This window comes from Chlorocebus sabaeus, chromosome 11 (genome assembly GCF_047675955.1).
Source record: "Chlorocebus sabaeus isolate Y175 chromosome 11, mChlSab1.0.hap1, whole genome shotgun sequence".
In the NCBI taxonomy this organism is placed as follows: domain Eukaryota; kingdom Metazoa; phylum Chordata; class Mammalia; order Primates; family Cercopithecidae; genus Chlorocebus; species Chlorocebus sabaeus.
In genome coordinates, this window is record NC_132914.1 from 66,099,109 (window position 1) to 66,124,619 (window position 25,511).

Sequence of the window (25,511 nt, forward strand, 5' to 3'; positions counted from 1 at the left end):
GTGATGGCTGGGAACTCTTTGATTGCTCAGTTTTATAGAGTCCTGGTAAACAGAAAATATTTCGGTTGTCATGGTCTCAAAATATGCTGAGGAAGCAAGGTGAGAAATAGATGTGAACATCTTCAACTGCCTGGCAAGAATGGCTGGGTAGGTAACAGTGGTAAATGGTATTTTGTAGAACCTAAAAATTAATTAAAAGTAGAATTTATCCCTGCTAAGTTGGAAAAGAGGCAAGATATTATTAAGGAATTTAAAAGTGTGGTTTTGTGTGTGTGTGTGTGTTTTGTTTGTTTGTTTGTTTGTTTGTTTGTTTGAGATGGAGTCTCACTCTGTCGCCTAGGCTGGAGAGCAGAGACACGATCTTGGCTCACTGCAGCCTCCACCTTCCTGGGTTCAAGCAATTCTCCTGCCTCAGCCTCCCGACTAGCTGAGATTACAGGTACGTGCCACTACACCTGGCTAATTTTTCGTATTTTTAGTAGAGACAAGGTTTCACCATGTTGGCCAGGCTGTCTTTAACTACTGACCTCAAGTGATCTACCTGCCATGGCCTCCCAAAGTGCTGGGATTATAGGCATGAGCCACTGCACCCAGCCAAGTGTTTGTTGAATGGTGAGTAGGGGAGAATCTCAAGTGTGATTGTCTAAACTGGAGCACTGAACACCCTGAGTATTAGATTTGAGAGAGAGTAACAAAAGCATTTGAAAAGCCAGATCTGGTTGTGGGTTCAGATATAATACAGTTCCTTTGCTGGGTCACCTTCACACTGACCAGGAGGTTGGAAAACTCAACCCAGAAAGGAGATTGCAGGGATTGGCTGGCAGAAGTTCAGGGCTGGGGAACTGTTGTTCTTTCGGCCCCAAACACAAAACAAGCTCTAGCTACTCTGACAGGGCGCTGGGTACACAACCATTTGGCTGTGGTGGTTGTTGGACCCTGATTCCTTAACTTCCCACAGGCCTCACAGGAAGACCTCTCCAGGCCTTGCTTCTTTGCTACAATGCATGCTGGAGACTTCCCAAGCTCCCTCTGTAGCATTTACACAGAGCTCAAGGGACCCTAGGGGAAGCTTCTCTGGTGACATTTCAGAAATTCGAGCCACATACGTACCTCATCTCCATGCATATTTGCCACGTATTTGAACTCCGGAATCCCAATTCTGTGTTCCTTTGGAAACCGCCCCACAACAAGAACCCACAGGTTTCTACCTTTACAGGAAAAGAAGAAAAGATGGAAAAGTAAGTTGTCTCTTAAAATGACAAATGAACTCTGGGAGAATGAGACGAGGAAACAGGATGCTGCTTCCCCCACATGATCGCTTGAATGTTTCATGGTGACTTAAGTTTGTATGACTAATACCTCCGTGCTTAAAACACTTTTCGTTTACTGCCAGAATTTATGGAAACCCTTTCAATTCAGCACAAATATTTCACTTATTATTTTAGAACGTGATTTTTAAAAGCTGAAGACTTATTAGGGGATGTAAATGTGTACATACTTTGCTCTGAGATCCTTCTAAAATGTGTACATACTTTGCTCTGAGATCCTGGAGTCTCTGAGATCCTGGAGCCTCCTAGGATCTTGTTAATTTACACAATTATACAAAGTTAAATCCTAGTTGATGGTTGACTGGGAGGGTGTCATAACTCACAGTACAAGGAAAGAGAAAAAACAACAATAAAAGTAACTCAAGGCTGGGCGCGGTGGCTCACACCTGTAATCCCAGCACTTTGGGAGGCCGAGGCGGGCGGATCGTGAGGTCAGGAGATCAAGACCATTCTGGCTAACACAGTGAAACCCCGTCTCTACTAAATAGACAAAAAACTAGCCGGGCGTGGTGGCAGGCACCTGTAGTCCCAGTTACTCGGGAGGCTAAGCCAGGAGAATGGCGTGAACCCAGGAGGTGGAGCTTGCAGTGAGCCAATATTGCGCCACTGCACCTCAGCCTGGGCGACAGAGCAAGACTCAGTCTCAAAAAAAAAAAAAAAAAAAAAAAAAAGTGACTCAGAAGGGAGATTGTTTTTAAAGTAGGAGATCCTGAATTCTGTATTTGAATGCTGATGTGACACAGCCCCATGGGAGCATCCTTGATATGTGTGAGTACTGTTAGGTGAACTGGGAACCACAACCCAAAGAAAGCATCTAAGTCTCAGTTCTGTTTGATTTGGGCAAGAAAGGGTAGAGACGAAAGCTCACTGAGGATTTGCTTTGTGCAGATACTATGTGTGCTGCTCTAGGCTCAGGTAATCTCAAGTAATCCCTTGTCATGACCCACTGAGACAGATTATTAACCAAACTTTACAAATGAAAAAACTGATCTTCAAAAATATTAAGTAAAGGGCTTATGATCACACTGCCAATCAGAGGCTGTGATTTGAGTCCCTGAGCCAAGAACTGAACTCTGGTCTATTTGACTTCAATTCTAGTGCTCCTCCCACTAACAAAAATTGCTTGTCTCTTAATAAGCCACATGCTCTATGCCCAACGAATTTCTGATCTATCGGAGAATAGCAACACACAAGCATATACCAGAGTGTGACATATCATAGATGTGTGTATAGTGTACTGTTGTGGGCATAGAATAAAAAAAAGAAATGGGTAATTTTTTCCAAGGAGGAGGCTGATGAAAAGCTTTATGGATGTAGGGTTTTACAGATGATGCCTCTACACAAGGTCCTGAAGAGTGATTCTGAGTTTGCCACACGGACAAGTACACTACTACGTCTGGTGGTTCCCCATCAGTAGCATTTGATCAACCAATTTCATTAACCTTCCATTCCCCAACCCTGTCAATTCTTTGTTGTCTGCAGCTTTACTTCTACAAAGTTACCTTTTTCATATGAAACAAGAAACTTTTCATGAGTGAGCTGTTACACCTGGCTTTTAAAGTTTGTTTCTGAGGAATTCTTTTGTGTTAACTAATTGTACAGAATATGATCTGGTTCACTTACAAGCAAGGACAAAATTAAGTATCATCTCAAATATCAATAGTTATTGATAACTATGCATCTGCAAGCTGGCCTATTACATAAAAGATAATGGAAGATGGCATAAACCTGACTTGATATGGATCTCCAATATTATTTTGTTTAAGGAAGGAGGGAAATCACACTGATAAAAATCTAAATGAAGAAGTGCTTTGATGAGTAATTCAATCTCAATTTTAGCACGAGTGGCCCCTAAGTGAACTGCAAGATGAGAATCTTACCTTGAACAACCTCAATGACACAGTCTGAGAATGAAAACCAACCAACTGACCTGAAGAACACTATCCTTTGGAATGACAGGCCTCTTGAAGGGTTTTAATTGCCCTCTCCAACTTACTGGCTATCTCTGGTCTAGACCAGAGCAAATGCACAAAGGACAAACTACTTTTCACAACATGACTGTCAGGGTAAGAAGTAATCTAAACAAAGTTTGTTTTTGTTTTAAATCAAGGTTAGAAAGACTACCTTTATTCCCAAAAGTTCCTGCTAAAACAGGTGTTCTAAAGAGTTCTGAAGTACTCAGCCTCTCTCCACCACTAAGTAAATGAAGTTTATCTATATTCAGGAACTCACGCAGGGTTTAACACAAATCCTGGGGCTGTGACATAAGTGCACAATTAAGTTTGCCTGGAGGATCAGGAAAAGTTTTATAATTTAGAAGTGTTCGTTAAGATCTCTAAGACAAGAAAGCAGACAAGTGCTACAAAATACTATAGGAGTTCAGGAGAAAGTAGAAGGAGAAGCTTGGAAAAATAAGTATAGCTTCAACAGGCAGAAATAGGTGAGGTGCCTTTCCCACATCAGAGGCACTGGGGATCTTTGTAAAAATGCCAATTCCTGAGCCCCAGCCTCAATCAAACTCTTGGGGTAAAGTGTGAAACTGGCATTTAGCAAGCTCCTTTGGTGATTGGGAGGCTCATTAAAGTTTGAAAGTTGCTGAGACTGAGGTAGGAAAACGTCCAGACAGATTTGAGAGGTAGTTGATATTTAGGTACGATCATTTCATTTTACATATAATCGTTAACATGTTTATATGTTAAGAAATATACTTCTAATCCACCTTTTTAAATGGCTGACTAATATTTTATTATATGAATGCACTACCATTTAGTCAATTCTCTATTGTTAGGTGTCCAATGATAAGTAATTTTATGTAAATTATAGCACGTTCACTAAAATTACATACAGAATTTATAACATTAAAATATTTTATAATGTGGAAAAAGAATGCAAAATTATATAATCACAACCATGTTAAACAGACTTTCTATTAAAAACCTATAGCTTCGTAGCATATAAAGCCTTAAATAATGGATGAGGCCAGGTGTGGTGACTCATACCTGTAATCCCAGTGCTTTGGGAGGCTGAGGTGGGAGGATCACTTGAGGCCAGGAGTTTGAGACCAGCCTGGGCAACAGAGTGTGATGCCATCTCTACAAAAACTTTAAAAATTAGCTGGGTGTGGTGGCATATGTCTGTAATCCTAGCTACACACTGTAACATTCTCCCCGGGGCCTGAAAGCTTAAGAAGATGAATAACTCCTCCCTTCTCAAGCCCAGTTCCAAGGCGCAAGGTCACTTGGATCAGCATCGTGCCTCAGCAAGACAGCAGAAGCAGGAAGACAGCCAGCAGGAGGACACCTACCCTGGCCGGAAGACACCTACCCTGGCCGGAAGACATGCACCCCTGAAGATCGAGAAACAGGCCATCCGGGTACAACATGGCAGTTACGTCAGACTAGGACACTTCCTGTTTACAGGACACTATAAAACCTTTGCCCTGTCCTCACTTGGGGCTGACGCCATTTTAGGCCTCAGCCGCGTGCACCTAGGCGCTCATTAAAACAGCATGTTGCTCCACACTGCCTCCTGTTGTCTGTTGGCGCGCCCTCGGGGTTCCAACCAATACAACAACCTTAGGCTCAGGAAGCTGAGGTGCAAGGATCCCTTGATCCCAGGAGTTGGAGGTTACAGGGAATCATGATTGTACCACTGCGCTGCAGCCTGGGACACAGTGAGACCTGTCTCTTAAAAAATTAATAATAATAACGAATGCATTCCAACAGGATTAAAAATGGCACACTGTCAGGGATAAGAGACTAAATGATAGGATGATAAAGCCAATTAATTATTTTTACCTTTCTATCTTTCCAGTTTTTTAAATTAAAAAAAAAAAAAACTAAACCCTGTCATTCAAAAGTGCAGATACTATGTGCCAGGCACTCTGCTAAGCACTTTATGTTATTTGATCTTCACAATACCTGTGAGGTGTGTGATAGCCACAATGTATAGTTGAGGAAACTTAAGTGGCAGAACCAGGGTTCAAATCCAAGTCTGTCTGATTCCAAAATCTGTGCTCTTCTGAGGATCTAAGCCTGCCTCAATGTCCCTGAAAGTACTAAACAGGCCAAAGTCAACCCCACTCTGGGGAAAAAGTTCCCAGCAGTTCTTTCAGCATGGTGTTGCTGTGGTTTGCACCTGGGGCAAGACTGGGCTTTCTTCCTGGCTATGACTGATTACAGAACAAGACACCTGAATCCAAGGCTACCCTACTGGGACATTCCACCTTGGGTGTTAATGTCACAACTCCATCAGACTATCTCTATGTGGAGAGTCTCAATGGGACATGCCTAGGGAGAAGCAGAGACCTTGGGTGGCCCAGTCACTGGGACAAAGCCGCAGTGATGTGAAGCACATTCCAGTTTTTCGTGAGGCTTGTTGTGTGTTTGGTCTGATACATAAAGTTCTGGTACACAGAATAATAGATCAGCTGGTTTCCCAGGCTTGCATGTTTCTCTGTGTATCCTTACAAGTCACCTTTGACCTAAGTCCAAGCTTGAGAGAGTTTCCTCAGTGAACTGAGTTTCAGTTTCTTCCTTGTAAGTGGGAATAACAGCCCTATTGGCAAGGCTGCTGTAAGGCTGCACTGTAGTGTGAGTTCCTTTTATCTTCCCTAATAATGATCCAAAGATCTGACATCAATTTCACGTATGCACATTCCCACTATACCCCACACACAATAAGTTTATCACATAGAGCACGCAAAACCCACATTAAATAATGAGTGAATCCCCAGAAGAGTTGAAAATCACATATTATTTAGTCAGTTTAAACACTCAGTCCCCAAAGTTCACACGCCCTCTGTATTTGAAGGAGAGGAAGAGGTACCTGGCTAAGTGGTTTATTACAAACAAAACAAATGGAGGTTAACAAACAAAACAGAGACAAAAGGCATGGGTGAGGTTTCCAGACTAGCTATGCTTGCATTTTATTATTCACAGCTCAAAGCATTTTATGTATATTCACTCATTTAACCCTAACAGCCACAAATGGTAGATATAGGGTTATCCTTTCATACACAATTCAACAGTCCTTGGGAACTTCATAAGGCAGAGGTTCTCAAAGTGTGGTCGCGGGACCAAGAGTATGAGTATGGGAACTGGTTAGAACTGCACATCCTTGCTTTCCACCCTAGACGTGCTGAAAGAGAAACTCTGGGGTTGGGGAGCAGTAATCTGTGTGTGTGCGTGTGTGTGTGTGTGTGTGTGTGTTTTGAGGCAGAGTCGCTTTGTTGCTTTGTCCCCCCAGGCTGGAGTGCAGTAGAGCAATCACGGCCCACTGTAGTCGCCACTTCCTGGGTTCAAACAACTCTCATGCCTCAGTCTCCAGAGTAGCTGGGACTACAGATGTGCGCCACCACGGCCAACTAATTTTTGTATTTTTAATAGAGATGGGGTTTCACCATGTTGGCCAGGCTGGTCTCGAACTGCTGACCTCAAGTGTTCTGCCCACCTCGGCCTCCCAAAGTGTTGGCATTACAGGCGTGAGCCACTTCATGCGGCTGGAAATCTGTGTTTTAATAAGCTCTCCAGGTGATTCCCAGTCGCCTGAAAGCTTAAGAACCACTGTAACAAAGGACAAGACGGGGTAGTCTATCCATGGAATCCCTGCTGTGTTCTTAACCACTATGCTATACTGCTAATCACCTCAGAGATGGAAAATGGAAAACATCGAAGAAAAAAAATCAAAGAAAAACAAAAGAAATGTGAGTGTGTGAAGCAAGCTTGCTGTGTACTGGCTTCTGTTGTTGAGGTTATTGTCTGTCTCCCCTCTGGGGAGAACTGGAAATGGAAGGAGGGAGTCAAGGGGCACGATGAGGATGGTTTGAGAAGTGATGGCTATTGTTTGCTGCCTCGGTTTTGTTTGATTAGCTGGTACATCCCAAATTGCTCTCCACTTAAGGACTACAGGTGAGCCTTAGTCACTTTGCTCCAGAGCTGTGGAATCTGGAGTAGCTGCACTTCTGGGATCAGGCTGTTAGGTGTTCTCCCTCCACTCAGTTTGAATGCTAGTCAGCAAATAGGCTAAGAAAGTAGGGTAGGTAGGCCAGGCGTGGTGGCTCATACCTGTAATCCCAGCACCTTGGGAGGCCGAGGCGGGCAGATCACTTGAGGTTGAGAGTTTGAGACAAGTCTGACTAACATGGCGAAACCCCGTCTCCACTAAAAATACACAATTAGCTGGGCGTGGTGGTACATGCCTGTAATCCCAGCTACTCGGGAGGCTGAGGCTGGAGAATCCCTTGAACCCAGGAGGCAGAGGTTGCACTGTTGCACTTCAGCTTGGGCAACAAGAGCAAAACTCTGTCTCAAAACAAACAAAAAAACCAAAAAGAAAGTAGGGTAGGCATGTTCTCATGCATAAGTGGGAGTTGAACAATGAGAACACATGGACACAGGGAGGGGAACATCACACACCGGGGCCTGTTGGAGGGTTTGGGGGCAAGGGGAGAGAGAGCATTAGGACAAATACCTAATGCATGCAGGGCTTAAAACCTAGATGACGGGTTGATAAGGTGCAGCAAACCCCCATGGCACATGTATACCTATGTCACAAACCTGCATGTTCTGCACATGTATCCCAGAACTTAAAGTAAAATTAAAAAAAAAAAAAAATTGACCAAAAAAAAAAAAAAGAAAGAAAGAAAGAAAAAAGGAAGTAGGGTGGCTAGAGTGGCAAGGGAAGGAAAGACATGGACAAAATCCACCCGCACCATACCCACCCCGTCTCTGGGACATGCACCTTTTCTCATGGCCAACCACCCGGCATGCACTGGGGTTTCTGCAGAGTTTCCAGTGTAGGCCAGTCCACATGAACACCCAGTCTGTTTCTGAACTTGCAAAGCTGAGAGCCTGTCAGATGTGATGCCCTCTAGCCCGCCCCAGGTCAGCCACAGGATCCCAGTAAAGCTTAACTGTCATATTCTGCATAGCGGGCTGGGAATTCCTGACTTTGTTTATGGACAGGGGAATCTGTCAAGGAAGGGTCTCAGGGAGTCAGGTGTCCCAGGGGTCTTGTGCTGCTGTGATAAGAGTAAGTGCTCTATTCTGCTCGGAAGTAATGAAGGGGCTGGGCTGTTTCTTCTGCCTAGGTCAATTCTAAAATCTACTTAGAACCATGAGTTTTGCAGTTCAGTTTAATATGGGAGTGAGAGGAACACAGGAGGCTTCCCTGTTCAGCCATCCCAAAATGGAACGAGAAATAGGCAGGCATTTGACTCCGACTTCTGCTGCACTGGAATTTCCCGTTGCACAGATTCTGGTGTGGGGTCTAAAATGAGGCCACCTGCTGTGTGAGTATAACCCTGGGCCTTGTGGAGGTTGTGGGACTCAGCAGTCCCCAGGGATTCTGCATGGATCTGGGAACTATGTCCCCTGCACTTTTCTCTCTGGCCCACCTCTTTGGGCCCAGCATTCCTGGCTCTTCTAACTGATCGCCTGGACAAGGAAGCTTTACTCAGTGGAGTATGCTAACCCCGTGATGGCACTCTGAGGGTAGGGTGTGGAGCGCTGGTTGTTACCAGGGACTACCTCATGCTTACCAGTGTTCACAGCTGTCTTTTGATCCACCCCACCCCTTGGCTGCACCACCACCACCACTGCCACCATATACACCCTAGTCACTCTCTAATCCTGTGTCATCTTTCTTCACAACTTTTTCATTCCTTGAGATTGTATATTTGTTTATCTATATAGTGTCTGTCTCAACCGAAATGTAACCCACAAGGGCATTGCCTGTTGTGTTCACCATTTTGTTTAGGTTGCCGGTTTTGTTCACTGCTAACCTAACCGTGCCTGACACATAGTAGGTTTCAATTAGCATCTATTGTAACATTTCAAAAATTATTGGTGTATCTCCAGGACTGCTTTTTATTGATAAATATTGGCACATAACATCCAGATCCAGATTCTTCCCCTGGGTATTCAGGGTCCTCGATCACCTGCCCTCCACCTGAATTTCCCACTACCTGCCACCACAAATGTGCCTGCAGGAGGCGGGTTCCTTTCTGCACCCTAGTACCCAAGGCACAGCCCCACCTTCTTTATGTTGTTTTAGCCTAAAATGACTTCATTGGATTTTCTGCCTTTTAAAATCCTCTGAGTCCCACAGAATCCTGGTTCTAAGAAGTTTCCCCAGACTGCTCTGACTCACCTGGGTTTTTCTCTCTTCAGAATATTTCTATAAAGTGGCATCCCAAGAATTGTCACTGTGAAGCATTCTGCCTTGAAGTTAGTTTTCTAAGGGTGTCACAGCCAGGCATGGCGGCTCATGCCTATAATCCCAGCACTTTGGAAGGCCAAGGAGGACCGATCACTTGAGGTCAGGAGTTTGAGACCAGCCTGGCTAACACGGCGAAACTCTGTCTCTACTAAAAATACAAAAATTAGCTGGGCATGGTGGTGTGCGTAACCCAGCTACTTGGGAGGCTGAGGCATGAGAATCACTTGAACCTGGGATGTGGAGGTTGCAGTGAGCCAAGATCACGCCGCTACACTCCAGCCTGGGTGACAGAGTGAGACTCAGTCTCAAAAAAAAAAAAAAAAAAAAAGGTTTCATGTGGCTAAGTCTTGATTTCATAACAATATTATCATATTTTCCTTTTGCTCCCCTACTGTGTCTACCAGGTAAATCATGGCCATTCCCCAAGGCCCAGGTCACCTTCTTAGTAAAGACCTTGGTGGTGGGCTGTACTATTGGTGGCCCAACATCTGGTGCCCTGATGAACTCAGGCATATCATGTGACCTGCTCTGTCCAGTGAAATGTGGACAAAAATGATATGTACCACTTCTGGGCAGAGGTGTAAGGGCTGATGCCTGATTTGCCATCTCCTTTCCCTCTGACACAAGACAGGCAATGATTGGATAGAGGGTGCTCTGTCAGCTTTGGTCCTGCAGGGAAGGTGATAGGGAGCAGAGTCACAACTGTTCAATAACAGACATATGAGTGAGATCTACATCTTTATTTTTCTGTTATAAGCCATAGCAATTTGTGGGCCTTCTATTTCTGCAGTATAGTCCAGCCCTTTTCATATGACACTGCTTCCATAACCAACCCAAACTAAAATGACTTTCCCTCTAGTGAATGTTCATTATACTCACTGCTGATACCTGTGCTTTTTCAGACAGGGGTTCCAGAACCATAAAATTTTGTGGAAGTGACCCAGAAGTAAAGAAAGCTTAGAAAATATGTTTTAGGCCAGACAAGGTGGCTCACACCTGTAATCCCAGCACTTTGGGAGGCCGAGGCAGGTGGATCATTCGAGGTCAGGAGTTCTCTGCAAAAAGTACAAAAATTAGCTGGATGTGGTGGTACGCAGTCAAGACACTCATTTATATTTCTGACATCACTTTCACACTTTGACAAAATGCAGTCCAAATGAAAGCATGTTGTTGAATAAACTTTCCTTTGTTTGGGTGATTGATCAAATATGAACTGGATCCCATGGCTCTAACTGCTTTTCCCTCAATGACTCCCCATGGCATTGGGATGGCACCCGATCCCCTCAGCATGCACACCAGACCTCTTGGGATCTGTCTTCTTCCTGCCTTGGATTTCCCACCCCAATCCCATATACCAGGCCCTAGCCATTCTTCATTATGTGTAGTTCCCAAAGGAGGTAACTCCCTGCCTTGACACCTTTAATACCTGCTCTTTCTTCTGCACAGATTGTCCTTAGCCCACCCCATCAAAGCGGCCAACCTCCCCTTGCATTTTCAAGGCTCAGCTAAAAGCCTCCTGATCCTTCTGCTCAGCCCCATCCCCTACCACCCTAAGTTAGATGCTTCCTTTGAACTTTCATAGATAGTACCCCTGCAACCCCTCTCCTATCACTTATTAAAACCAAAGGTTTTCCTGCAAGCAAAGGATTGTGTATCTCTGTGTTTGCAAAATCCTAATGTAGTGTCTGGCGTATACTTAGCAAATGATTGATAAATGTTTGCTGAGTGAATGGATGATTGGATAAATTAACAAACAAACCTGAGGAAGTTCACTTGGAGTCCAAGTCACCCCTGGTCCAGAGATTGGAGGAAACTGTTTTCCAGTATTGATGGAAAAGTCTGTGGCTAGTCTATGAGGTGCCATCTTGGGTGGGCTCTGGAAAGAACCCAATTTTCTAGATCAAATCAAGAGTCGATGGACCTTCCTGGAATACTTCCATACAAGAAAGTGCCAAGATCCAAACCAAAGGTCTGGCTTCAAGTTAGATTCTTCCAACATTTTGGGAAGATACAGTTTCATTTGCTTACACATTCATCTCCATGGCTTTAAAGTTTTGATATTATACCCAAGAAATGTAGATGTTAAGTTCCATTTCATATCTTCCCGAATAGGTGAATGGGGAGGTTTGGGAATTTCAGTTCCTAAATTAGGGATAGTTGCTTTTTTAATTGGAAAAAAAAAAAAAAGGAAAAATCTGAAGCTGCATTGAGTTGCAATACATTTTCTCTCTTTTTCTTCAAGACAGTCAAGACTCCCAGAGAAACAGAACAGCTAGTCTCATTAATCACTAACCATCAACAAAAACAGGAAGACTGTAGGAAATTCCTCTGCCGTTCTCCTCTTGCAACTCCACCTTCTCTATTCCTCCCACTCCATTCCCAGGTCAGAGGCTCATAAACCTGTCCCGCTTCCTCTAAACATTTTAATTTTTAACCTATAAATTATAAGACATTTTTAAGAATGGAGTTTTAAAAACTGGACATAATTATCATGCCCCAATCATTATAATTTTTCTATGTTCCCCTCTAGGGTTTTTTCCCCCCCCTTCATATAGATACAGGAAACTTGTTTTTAAATCCCCAAAGTGAAAACCTCTAGGGGCCTCATACTATAAAAAGCTGAGAACTTCCCTTTTTGGTCCCTTGGGGAAGAGGTCAAACATAATCAGATCATCTTTTTGGAGGGCAATTCAGCTATAATAAGAGTGAGATCAAGCATTATGTTAAAGTACAAACGAATACTTAAAGAGATTTCTTGGCCAAGGTGGGCGGATCACAAGGTCAGAAGTTCGAGACCAGCCTGGCCAATATGGTGAAACACCATCTCTACTAAAGATACAAAAAATTAGCCAGGCATGGTGATATGTGCCTGTAATCCCAGCTACTCAGGAGGCTGGGGCAGGAGAATCGCTTGAATCTGGGAGGCGGACGTTGCAGTGAGTGGAGACTGCGCCATTGTACTCCAGCCTGGGCGACAGGGCAAGATTCCATTTCAAAAAAAAAAAAAAAGAAAAGGCACAATAATTACAACTAGCACTATACATTTATTGTCCATTTGAGGTTTCTCTTTTTACAGTATGTCAGGGACATTCTGGTTCAGTGTTGAGGTTTTGTTTCTTCTTGCGCTATTGGTCTCATTCTGTCAGCCAGGCAGGAATGCAGTGGTGCAATCATGGCTCACTATAGCCTCGACCTCCCAGGGCTCAAGTCAATCTCCCACCTTAGCCTCCTGAGTAGCTGGGACTACAAGCATGAGCCACTACGCCTGGCTAATTTTTGTATTTTTTTTTGTAGAGATGGGGTTTTGCCATGTTGTCTAGGCTGGTCTCGAAATCCTGAGCTCAAGCGATCCACCCACCGCAGCCTCCCAATGTGTTAGGATTACGGGCAAGAGCCACTGTGCCTGGCCTGGTGTTCTTATTTGTTATGAGTGCCTGCAGGTGTCACAGAGCTGTAATTTAAGAAGAGGTTAATTCAGATCCCTTTTGACCCCAGAAAAGACAGTTTGTTGGAGGTCTGCACAGCCCTATTGTCTATTTATTGCTACCATAATAACTCATCCTTTAGTGGCAAGGAATAATGGCAATTAATTTACTAGTTTCCCCATAAGCTATTCTGGAGAAGAAAGGCTTTTCTTGCATTCATCCTACTTCCTGAGTTTTACCCAAAAAACTCTCATTCTAAAGTGAAGCAAGTGAAAGTCCACAGTGAAGGATGCTCAGCTCCCAATAGCAGGAGAGGCCTTGAAGTTACCAAAATTAGTTTCCCTAACCGGGACATTTGGTGAATTAACAAATGTGGACTACTTCTCACTAGTACCACTGTTTTGAGATTTAAATCTCAAAAATAGATCAGGAGTTTACTAAAGACATCAAAACTAGTATTTGAGCAGCACATCATCTGCCTGAACATGGCATGTGAGATGAGATGATATGCAGTATCCTCTTCAGGGCATCTGACATAGTGATGAAACGTGCAGGTTCCACAGTCAAAGTGTCAGGGCTAAAACCCAGCTCTGTCACTTACTAGCCATGTGGTATTGGGCAAATTGCTTAATCCCTCTAAATGAGTCAGTTTCCTCATCCATATTGTGGGATTAACAGTACTTACCCTCGTGGGGTTGTTGTGCTGTCTCATTTAATTCTTACAAGCTTTAAAAATAGTGCCAGAAACACTGTAAGTATGTGTTTGTTCGAGGGCCTCAGGTGTATGTACAGATTGGCTGATGACAAACTACTGGCCCCAGCAGATGATGTAGTATCAGACCAATTAAAGACAAATTTTGAATATAAACAGTGTATATAACATAGGGATAGACTGCCAACTTGTTATGCCAAGAGACAGCAGAAATGTATGCGCCAGAAGATCTGCACATCAGGTCAAACAGACCCACACTCACTGAAGTTAAAAAGAAAACTGAAGTGTGGATTCAGAAAGTGGAAGGGGCTATTTTGAGAGAACATGTCCTTCAGAATGTATTAGCACGACAACTGTCACAAACATTCACACCACCAAGCATCAGGTAAATTACCTTCTCCACTCCAAGGACTGAATCTCATTCAGAATTCCCAGGCCCTAATAGCAGAGAACAGTGCTGAACTGGGAAGCCGCATGTTGCCATGAGGGCAGGGCAGGAAGCCAAGTCACCTCTGTTAACTGTGTTGAATCATTAACCATAAACACATCTTCCACAACATTTTCTTACATGGCCTGTTTCCAAAATTATTGAGGACATCACATAGATTTTGACTATCTCAGTGTTAATGAGACTGGAAAGCATGATAAGAATTTCCAGTCTGGTTCTGTCGTGGAGAGACTCCAACTCATCACTGTAAGAGGGCAAGCCAAGAGCTTGTTGTAGACAAGGAAATGGTTCATTAGGAATCAACCAATGACATAAAATTGGTTCAATATGAATCGGTCAATGCCAACAAAAGGCAGGGGAACTGTCCTAGATACATGTCATCACGCATTTGTCCAAACCCCTAGAATGTATAACACCAAGAGTGGATCATAGTCCTAATGTAAACTATGTATGTACTTTGGGTGGTAACAATGCTTCAGTGTAGGTTTATTGGTTGTAACAAATGTACCACTCTGGTGGGGGATATTGATCATAGAGAAGCTATGCACCTGTGGGGATAGGGACAAGGGGTATGTGGGAAATCTCTGTACCTTCCTCTCAATTTTTGCTTTAGATAACTTTTTATTTTGGGTACTGGTTCTTGGGTTTTTCAAAGTAAATATTTATATTTGTATTGACTTTGCCACAGTAAGTACAGCAAATTTGCTCTAAAACTGCTCTAGGAAAATAAAGTCTTTAAAAAAAAGCTGGTGAGGAGGGGGAAACGTTTGAAAAAGGTAAAGGTAAGAAACTATGCTCCCACGCACTGGCTCCTGCAGCTTGTAAGGGTGGGATTTAGGAGCCAGAGAGGTCAGGGTTGTTCACCTGAAAGGTGAAGCCACCTGGAGGGAGAATGGAAGCCCCAAGGTGAGGAATCCACAGGCTGCTTCTCCCTGATGAAAACACAGAGCTACACTAACCATATTAGAAAGGGGTTAAGAAATTAGTATGTAAACTCTCCAAAACCTGGTCAAACACACTAACTTTATTAAATCTCTCTATTTGGAAAAAAATTATTTGAAAATTTTTATTACAACTAGCAAAGCTATAAAAACAGTTCAAAATCATACGATTTTTATGGGATCATTGAGACTTCTGGTGACTCAGTCATTCATCTAGCAAAGGCCAAGTGATTAACATAAGAATAAGGAGTCAGTACAGTGTGGGTGTTGGGCAAGTTTAATCATAACCTCCATGTCTTCCTCAGGATGGACTTTGGATGGAATAAAGGGGAAGGGATATAAATGTTTGGACTTATCCAGTCTCAGTTAGATCACCACTCCCCTTCAGTCTCTGGGTAGAACAGAGCAAGTAGCAGGAATATTACAGGAGAAGAAGAGGAGAGAGGAGAGGGAAGGGGAGAGGGGAGGGGATGGCACAGGGGCCAAGAAGGAGAGTATCAGAAAGAGGCACCTGCGTGTCACCCAGCCTGGGAATGCTAACTGAGGAGCTCTACTTTACTTAATATGCATCAATGCAGGACCAAACATTTGTTGCTTTAAGAATCCTTTCAATTTATCCTTTAACAAAATCATAACACATACTTGATAACAAGCTTGAGAAGCTACAAGACAATCACTCAACTTCTTTCCAAGGACTGGTAAATATGAGATTTGTTTACCTTTTTGTTTCTATTGATTTTTAAGATAGCCAAGAAGAATATGAGCATACTATGATTCTACATAATTTAAACTATGAGTGGGTACTAATTTCTATAGCAAGGTACCATGTGAAATTTGCTGTACCTGCTGTTGCAAAGTCAATACAAATATAAGCATGTTACTTTAAAAAAAAACCCCAAGAACTAGTACCCAAGTATTCCACACATTGAAATACCCTGCCTCAAGAAATTATCAACAGATTTCTTTAGCTTATCAAAGCACCTGGCAATGATGCTCTCAGCAGACCCATTAACAATGATCACTAATTAAGGGGCATAACAAAGGGATCTGCTCTAGTAGAAATCTCTATTGGTTTTGGACTTTTCCAGTGTTTCACTGAGATTTGGGGTATTAGGATAGCAGAGGGGTGGCATATTTAAATGATGTCGTAATCATGGAATCAGAGGAAAAACGCAAAGATTTTGGGAAATCATACCTGCTTAAAATACTGATATTTTACATAATATCCAAAGTGTTTTATCATTTAATCCTCAGCAGAAACACCATGAGATAAGTAAGGCAGGTATTATTATTTTACAAATGAGGAGATGGGCTCAGACAGCCTGGGCTTTGAACTGGGTTTTTGTTTGTTTTACTCTAAGGTTAATGTCTCTCCAATGTAAAACAGACCTTCTTCTATTACTACCTCAGAGGCGACTGATGTTTACTTTTCTTAGAATAAGGAACTTGAGACATCTCACTCCCAAAATAAAGTAACAGCTTCATCTCCCGTGTCCCTCTCCCCACCCTACAAAAGTGACAAAAAGTCACTATTAACAAGTTGCTTCTCCAACAGATGAGCATTATTTAGACTCATCGATGAAAAGATGCTGTCTGGAAGTTGTAAGTTTATTTTCTTTTGTATCTATAAGAGCTTTGAGACATTAACTGCCTACAATGTTATTGTTAACAAACATTGTTAACAAAGTCAATGTTACTTTGTTAACAGCAAGTAGGCCTGCATGCTCACAAAGAAACTTGAACCTATTATGAGAGTTGGTAAATTTCTCAAGCTGTGCATTTACAGTTGGCCGATCACATGTTTTTTCCTGAGCTGAAGACAGTAGCTTTAATAAAGCCATCTTTCTCTTTTTTTTCTCCCTTTGGAACTATTGAAGTCTCAGTCAATAATGCCCTCTCATACCCGTAAACTGTAGCTTATGTTCAATATATTCAAAGGACCAACGTTGAATGCTAAGGCTCTGAACTGTTTGTAAGAGTAGGCCCAAGATTACACGGGCACCACCACTGAACATTTTTAGGTCAGAAAATCTCCCAAGTCCAACTCTTTGGCTTCGACAAACTGTATAATTCACTTGCATCTCAGATTAGCGCCTACCTTAAAATGTAAGTTGAGAAATGCCCATTTCAGAAGGCGCATGAAGAAATGAAGCTGTTAATAAGCCATTTGAGTTTACCCAACCATTAAATCACATCTTATCTTGATCTTAGTTTGTATATTTTAAATTAATAATTTATGCTCTGCCAGTTTCACAAAGGACATGAGACAGCTTGGTCACACGGCACATTGCTAACTGGCAAACTATTCTCAAGAAAGAATGGGCCAAGTGCCATATTCAGAGGCCTAGAACCGATTTCATGCACATAAATATACAAGTCAGGCCTCCCTCCCTCTGTCTCTCCTTCCCTCCATCCGTCCCGCCCTCCCTCCCTCCTTTTCTCTCATTCTTTCTTTCTTTTGACTGGGTCTTGCTCTTTTGCCCAGGCTGGAATGCAGTGGTGTGAACATGGCTTACTGTAGCCTGGAGTTCCTGGGCTCAGGTGATCCTCCTGCCTTGCCCTCCCATGTAGCTGGGACCACAGGCATGCGTCACTATACCTGGCTAATGTTTTGTAGAGATGGGGTCTCACTTTGTTGCCCAAGCTGGTCCCAAACTCCTGGTTTCAAGCAATCCCCCACCTTGGCCCCCCAAAGCACTGGGATTACGGGTGTGAACCACCAAGCTTGGCAAGTCAGGTCTCTTGAAAGGAATCTACTTTTCCACAGGCTGTGACACAGAAACCTTGGTAGAAAGTCCAAATAATTATAAGAAGCCATTCCAGAGACACCCTTGACTATAACAGATACCTTCTCATAATGGATCGATGTATCCCTAGCTCATCTCAAGTCTGCTGGGACAATCACAACTCTGTGCCCATCGTTTGCAGTACATGGTGGCCAGCTTTGTCCTTTCTGACAATGTGCATCTATTTACTTCAATTGAGATTGATAAATCTGTAGACACGGATCTTACTCAAGTTACTTCATTTTTACCACAGAGTCAAATAGTTGGGCTTCAGGATGAGGCAGATTCTTAGGGGAAGATGTCAACAAGATTCGCCAAGGTTTTCACATTGCTCAATACATCAGCAATGCTGAGCAACAGAATTGCTAATACCTTCAGATATGCCCAACCACCATTCAGAATTAGATGAGCTCTTGAAGACCAACCACAAGGGTACTGTTCAAGCCACTCTCTCCATTTAACACACAGGGAGGTGGGCACAAGATCACACGACAGAGGCCCAGTGAGAAAGCAGAGGCAGTTGGAACCACAGCCTGGCACGTGGGTAGAAGGGGAAGAAGAGAGAGGCAAGGATGCTCACAGTGATTCAGTCATACTTGAATGACTCCTATCTAATGAACACAAACCTAAGTAGAATAGAGCCAGGCCTGGCATTTTTAAACTGTGCATTAACATATAGAAACGTGGGTTTTTTGGGGGGATGGAGTTTCATTCTTGTCACCCACGCTGGAGTGCAATGGTGTGATCTCAGCTCACTGCAACCTCCACCTCCTGGATTCAAGCGATTCTCCTGCCTCAGTCTCCCGACTAGCTGGAATTACAGGCATGCACCACCACGCCTGCCTAATTTTTGTATTTTTAGTAGAGACAGGGGTTTCACCATGCTGGCCAGGCTGGTCTCGAACTCCTGACCTCAGGTGATCCACCCGCCTCAGCCTCCCAAAGTGTTAGGATTACAGGCGTGAACCACCACACCCGGCCAAAATACAGAAACATTTTAAAATATTTCTCATGATATGCATGAGAAGGATTCAGATAAATCTTTTTTCTCTCTCTCTCTCTCTCTCTCTCTCTGTTTTTTTAAAAACAGGGTCTCACTCTGTCACCCAGACTACAGTGCAGTGGTGTGACCTCAGCTCACCACTGCCTCCACCTCCTGGACTCAAAGAATCCTACCACATCAGCCTCCTGAGTAGTTGGGACTACAGGCACACACCACCATACCCAGCTAATTTTTGTATTTTTTGTAGAGACAGGGTCTCACTATGCTGCCCAGGCTGGTCTTGAACTCCTGGGCTCAAGTGATCCACTCGCCTTACCCTCCCAAAGTGCTAGGATTCCAAGCGTGAGCCACTGTACCTGGCTCACAGAAATCTTGTTGTAGTTATTTTATATAGTGTTTTTGCATTTTTGTGCATTAAAAAAATCATGGATACATGTAAGATATAGCCTTGTTTCTTGGTGAGTAGGTCTATGTGAACCTACCCACAAAGGCAGAGGGAGCTAAGAGGTTTAAGAAAGAGGCTGATAAATCCAGTTCCTCAGAAAAAAACATTTAATAGGGACTTACAAATAGAAGCAATGCATTGGGCTGCTCCAGAAAGTGAGTCCCTGTGTCCACCCACCAGAAATGATTCTTTATATAGCAAGTGTTTAGAATAAAGACAGTTGGTCATGTCTCAGATCCTCCTGGGAAACACTGGTGACCACTGGGGAAGTCAGATAAGCATGTTTATGAGGGGTTATCTGTGTCACAGGCATTGTTTCTTGGCCTTGTTGCAGGAACACCTTGACATGCAGGACTCAAGCATTGGTCATCATGGCGGTTTTGCTTCAAGATGGTGTTACCCTTGCAGTGCACCAGGCTGTTTTCCTACCATCCCAATGTGTGAGCATAGTCATTCTCAAGTCATTCTTTTGCTCTGCTTAGACAGTCCTATTGATGCCCAGAATTAAGCACATCAACAGCAGACCAGGTCTGTAGCTTTGCTATGTTCTTACAGGTATATCTTCAGATGACCTGCAGCAGAATTACCTGAGGTATCTGGAAAAAACTGCAAACTCGTGGGATCCATCCAGAACAGGAATCTTGAGGCGTGAGTTCAGGAGTCTGCATTTTTTCACAAATACCTCAGCTGACTCTAATTCACACCATTAAGAACACACTCTTTAGTGAAATAACAATATACATAGGATACTGTACATTGAACCAGTACAATGAATACATGGAATACAATATGCAGAGAAAGCTATAGGCTGAAGAGCTCACTCTGGATTTTTTTTTTTTTTTCTTTTTTTGAGACGAAGTCTCACTCTGTCACCCAGGCTGGAGTGCAGTGGCACGATCTTGGTTCACTGCAGCCTCTGTCTCCTGGGTTCAAGTGATTCTCATGCCTCAGCCTCCCGAGTAGCTGGGATTACAGGTACCTGCCATCACACCTGGCTAATTGTTTTGTATTTTTATTAGAGACGGGGTTTCACCAAGCTGGTCTTGAACTCCTGACTTCAAGTGATCTGCCCGCCTCAGCTTCCCAAAGTGCTGGGATTACAGGCGCCACTGTGGATTTTCATAAACTAAACGCACACTTGTGTAGACAGCAACCTCGAAGCACCCTTGTGCCTATTTCCAGGCATTGTCCCCCATGGTGGGTCCATGCACACTGTTGTGTAAATGTAAATCATTCATTCTCAGGACTGCATAGTATTCCGTCAGGGAATGCGAACCAAATTAAGAACCCTGTCTTCCAGAATTAAGCCTAAATTTACAGAGCAAATCCCTGCATGAACACACCACATGTTATACCTGAAGGACGCTTCTCCATTTTTGATCCCATGGCTAACGTTTGCCAGGAACTACAGAGCTCACACTGTGACTGAGGTCAGAGGGCTGGGCGAGAGTGCTGCTTGCACCAGAGCAGTGGCTCTGTTGTTCGACTTTAAAGAGGCTCCTTCTAGCATGGTCTGATAACCAGTGAGGTGTATCTTTTCCTAACACGGGTTTTTCAACCCTGCCTCATGAAGGCTCATCAGAGTATAATTCTTTCCTGAACGCTGCAGTTGCTGAAATAGCCAATTTGGAGGCAACGTTATTAGGGTGATTCTGCGAACCTGGAGCTAGACAACTTGAGTCCAAATCCCAATGCTGCCACTGCTTGTGGAATTATGTTTAACTCTCTGGAGCCTCAGTTTCCTCATGTGTAAAAGGAGGCTTATAATTGTACCTCATAGGGTTGTCACAAGCAGTGAAGAGTCACTTAGAACAGCATGCACAGTAAGCAAACATATGTGTTTGACAGATGCACTGGAACTTCGGAACTCAAGAGTGCAAACAGACACTAAGGGGTCATATGGTTTTCATGCCAGGGGAAGAAAGGTAGTGCAGTGATTTGGGGTAGGTTAGCCCAGCAGCTCCCACTCCACCTGCCTTTAAAGAATCATCTATAGAAGGCTTGCACATTTGTATCCATATTTCTGCCACACGACATTTTCTTTCTGGAATCGAAAAAGTGTTAATTGACATGCCTACACATAGTCATCCATCTTTGCTAACCTTCGCTAGCCAGAATGAAAATTCATCATTAATCCAGGGCTGAGTTGGTTATTTATTTATTTATGAGATGGAGTCTCACTCTATTGCCCAAGCTGGAGTGCAGTGGCACAATCTGGGCTCACTGCAACCTCTGCCTCCTCGATTTAAGTGATTTTCCTGCCTCAGCTTCCCAAGTAGCTGGGATTACAGGCTCCTGCCACCACGCCCGACTAATTTTTGTATTTTTAGTAGAGACGAGGTTTCACCATGTTGGCCAGGCTAGTCATGAACTCCTGATAGGTGATTGGCCCACCTCGGCCTCCCAAAGTTGTGGGAGTACAGGCGTAAGCCACTGCACTGACCCGGGTTATTTTTAAATGGGTTATTATCTCAAACTCATTTTTGTACCAGATGAGGGATTAAAAATTCTATTACAAGTAGAAACACTGAAGAATCCCTTCTCTGATTCATTCTGGCTTGTCTTCCACTTCTTGCAAAGCTGTGACATTTCATGTATTTTATGTATTTCCTAAGGTGCTGTAGCTACCAGGATACAAGGCCAGTCCAGGGCTACTCTTTCTGCTCTGTCTCTACCTACAGCCATTATGACCTGAATCTACTCCACAGGACACAGCTTTTTTTTTTTTTTTTCCATCACTTTCTCTTTTCTCTGGAGGTATCTGCTAAAATTGCAAGCTCCTGGGCCCACCCAGAATGGATATCCACTTTTTGAGTGTCTCTTCAAATTCCTCATGGCTCTTTCTGTTTACCAAAGTCATACATACTTTTTAAAAATTTGAGCACTCAAAAATATATACTATTAGACATGAAATCTATCTACATACCACTCTATTCCCCAAAATAGATTCCAGATGGAGTTAGGTGCTAAATGTAAAAACTAAAACCATAAAAATATTGAAAAAGGTATAGAATATATTTATGACCTTGGGGGAAAGAGGGCCTTTTTAAGTGAGGCATGAAACATACAAGCATAAAGAAAAGGACTGACGAACATGACCTCATAAAAATTAAAAACTTCTGTAAGGCCAAAGATACTGAAAACGAAGCTTAAAAGATAAGCCACAGAAGAGGTGAAAATATTTGCCACACATATAACAAAGCATGAATAAATAGAAAAACAGGCAAATGGCATGAGGAGATAGAAATGACCAAGAGAGTCGAACAGAAGTCCCACAGAGGCAGGGGTTTGTGTTTGTTCATCTGGGGCAGTACCTCAATGTTGATTTCATGATGAATTAATGTGAAAACATGTTCATTCTGATTTTCATCATGTAAATGCAACTAATTATTAATTAGCGATAGGTTCCCATTCTGTCACCCAGGCTAGAGTACAGTGGTGGGACCATGGCCCTGGGTTCAAGCAATCATCCAGCCTTGGTGTCCTGAGTAGCTGGAACGACAGGAATGCACCATCATGCCTGGCTAGTTTTTAAAAAATTTTCTGTAGAGATGGGGTCTTGCTATGTTGCTGAAGCTAGTCTTGAACTCCCGGTCCTGGCCTCAAATAATCCTCCCATCTCGGCCTCCTAAGTCACTGGAACTGTAGGTGCGTACCACTACGCTCAGTGAAAATGCAACTTAAAATGGAGATTTTTTTTTTTTTCACCCATTAGAATGGAAAAAAATTAGTGTTGTTTAGGATGTGGGCAAATGTACATACTCATGTGGGGCTGGGAGTGTAAATAATACATCCTCTTGTAGGGTAATCTGTCAGTATCCATCAAGCACAAAAACGCATGTACTTTTTATGCACACATATGTTTACTGTGGCACTATTCACAATAGCAAAGACTTGGAACCAACCCAAATGTCCATCAATGGTAGACTGGATTAAGAAAATGTGGCACATATATACCATGGAACACTATGCAGCCATAAAAAAGGATGAGTTTATTTCCTTTGCAGGGACATGGATGAAGCTGGAAACTGTCATTTTCAGCAAACTATCATACGATCAGAAAACCAAACACTGCATGTTCTCACTCATAAGTGGGAGTTGAACAGTGAGAACACATGGACACAGGGAGGGAATATCACACACTCGGGTCTGTCGGGAGGTGGGGGGCTAGGGGAGGGATAACATTAGGAGAAATACTTAATGTAGGTGATGGGTTGACGAGTGTAGCAAACCACCATGGCATGTGTATACCTATGTAACAAACATGCACGTTCTGCACATGTAACCTAGAACTTAAAGTATATATCTATCTATAAGTATATATCTATCTATAAAAGAAAAAGAAGAGGAAGAGGAAGAAGAAGAAGAGGAAGAGCATCAATGAAAGAAAGAAACTTGGGAGAAAAATGCGTGTACTTTTTGAATTAGGAGTGCCTACCTTGGGAAATTAAGGAGCTAATGTGCTTGTTTAACGGTATCTATTGCAGCATTCTTTGAAATATCTAAAAGTTATAAGTGATCTAAAGAATTATCAATATGAAAATGATTAAATAAAGTAAGATGAAATTATACCACATAATAGTTTGAAACAGTTTAAACAATGAGGTATCTCTGTATGTACTAACCTCTAACATAACACATGTAAGGGAAAAAGCCAAGTTGCATAATGACATCTACAAGAGTGTTACTTATAAGACAAAACTGTAGACGTGTGTATACAGTGTATGGAAATGCACATCAACTTTTTTTTACTTCACAATATATTCTGGACATCTTCCCATGTCAAAACATAAAAATCTATCTAATTCTTTAAAAAAGGTTGCAAAATACTCCATTGACTGGGTTTGGCATAATCTGACCAATTATCTATGGATGAATGTATGGGTTTAAAAAAAATCTTTATTGAGACATAATTTGCATACTATACAATGTACTCATTTAAAGTATACAATTCACTAGTTTCTTAAACTATTATTTTTTTAAAAAAATATGGCAAAACACATACAATAAAATCTGTTATTTAACTATTCTAAGTGTACAACTCAGTGGCATTAACTGGATGACTGTATCATTTCATTTTTTTACTATTATAAGAAATGCTGCAAATACAATGCTGTATATCCTCATATATACTTTGTGCAAATGATTCCATAAGATAGAAAGCTCTCATCTATGATGGCCCAGTGATAAAGAGTGATAAAAATGGGTTGGTCTTTTCCCTAAGATAACTACATTATCGTTAAACATGATTTTTAAACCTGTAAAATATATGAAGGATTTTCCCAACCAAATTTAGAAGTTGGAAAAAAAAAAAAACCTTATTTTTCTCTGTTCATTCACCTTCTCGAATATATAACTATAAGCTAATTAAAGTAAAGGATAATTTGCTATATAGCATCTGGGCATAAATATGATAGATGTCAATGAAATATGTTATTTGGTATCTGACTTTAACCTGAGTCTTTTTTTGCCAGACATACCACAAGCAGTTGGATCTTATGCAGAAAGACACGGCTTCAACATTACTTCAGGTTTCCTAATCTGGACCTCAGAGTCTCCTTGGAGAGTGACCTCTGGCAATTCATTTAATCCTAGGGCCTCAGGTTCCTTTTCTATAAAATAGAGGGTCTGTCCAGGATGCTATAACTTGTATGGCCCAGGTCCCAAAGTGTGCTGGCAGGAACAAGGTCAGCCCAAACTGCAGCTGTGGTTGGAGCCAAGCTCTCTAGACTTGAAGCTCCAGTCCTGAGTCTACCAGGTACTTGCTTTGTGGCCTTGGGCAAGTTCCTTAACCACTGGCAAGTCAGTCTCTAAAGCTGTAAATTGGTATTTACCTCATAGGGTGTTGTATAGATTCACTGAGATACAAGCAGGAACATTGCCTAGCCCTGTGCCTGGCATCAAAGATGCCCTCCATAAACAGTAGTTTGAGGGTTTTACACACAAAGCATATGGCAGGGCCACACTTCAAGGCTGCCAAATATCACAATTTATGTAATAGCAGTAAGAATAGCATATACTTCTATAGCACTTATGTGCCAATCATACTCTGAGTACTGTATATTTATTAACTTATTTAGCCCTGTCAACAACCTATGAAGTAGAACTATTATTTCTATTTTACAAAATAGGAAATAGGCACAGATAGGGTAAGAAAGTGGTTCAAGATCACAGCTACTGAATAGCAGAACCAGGATTTGAAC

The 25,511-nt window shown here is 42.5% G+C and overlaps 1 protein-coding gene across 3 annotated transcripts in view; it reads right to left on the reverse strand.

Annotated features, from left to right (window-relative positions):
* Positions 1–25,511, reverse strand: part of CPM (carboxypeptidase M) — a 77,729-nt gene that overhangs the window by 32,046 nt on the left and 20,172 nt on the right. For 2 of the 3 annotated variants that reach the window (XM_073020935.1, XM_008003974.3), the window contains exon 3: positions 1,111–1,208. The exons of the other annotated variant lie outside the window; for it this stretch is intronic. In XM_073020935.1, the coding sequence (XP_072877036.1) occupies positions 1,111–1,208 (98 nt within the window). The remainder of the gene's footprint in view (positions 1–1,110; positions 1,209–25,511) is intronic. 3 annotated transcript variants of the gene reach the window in all.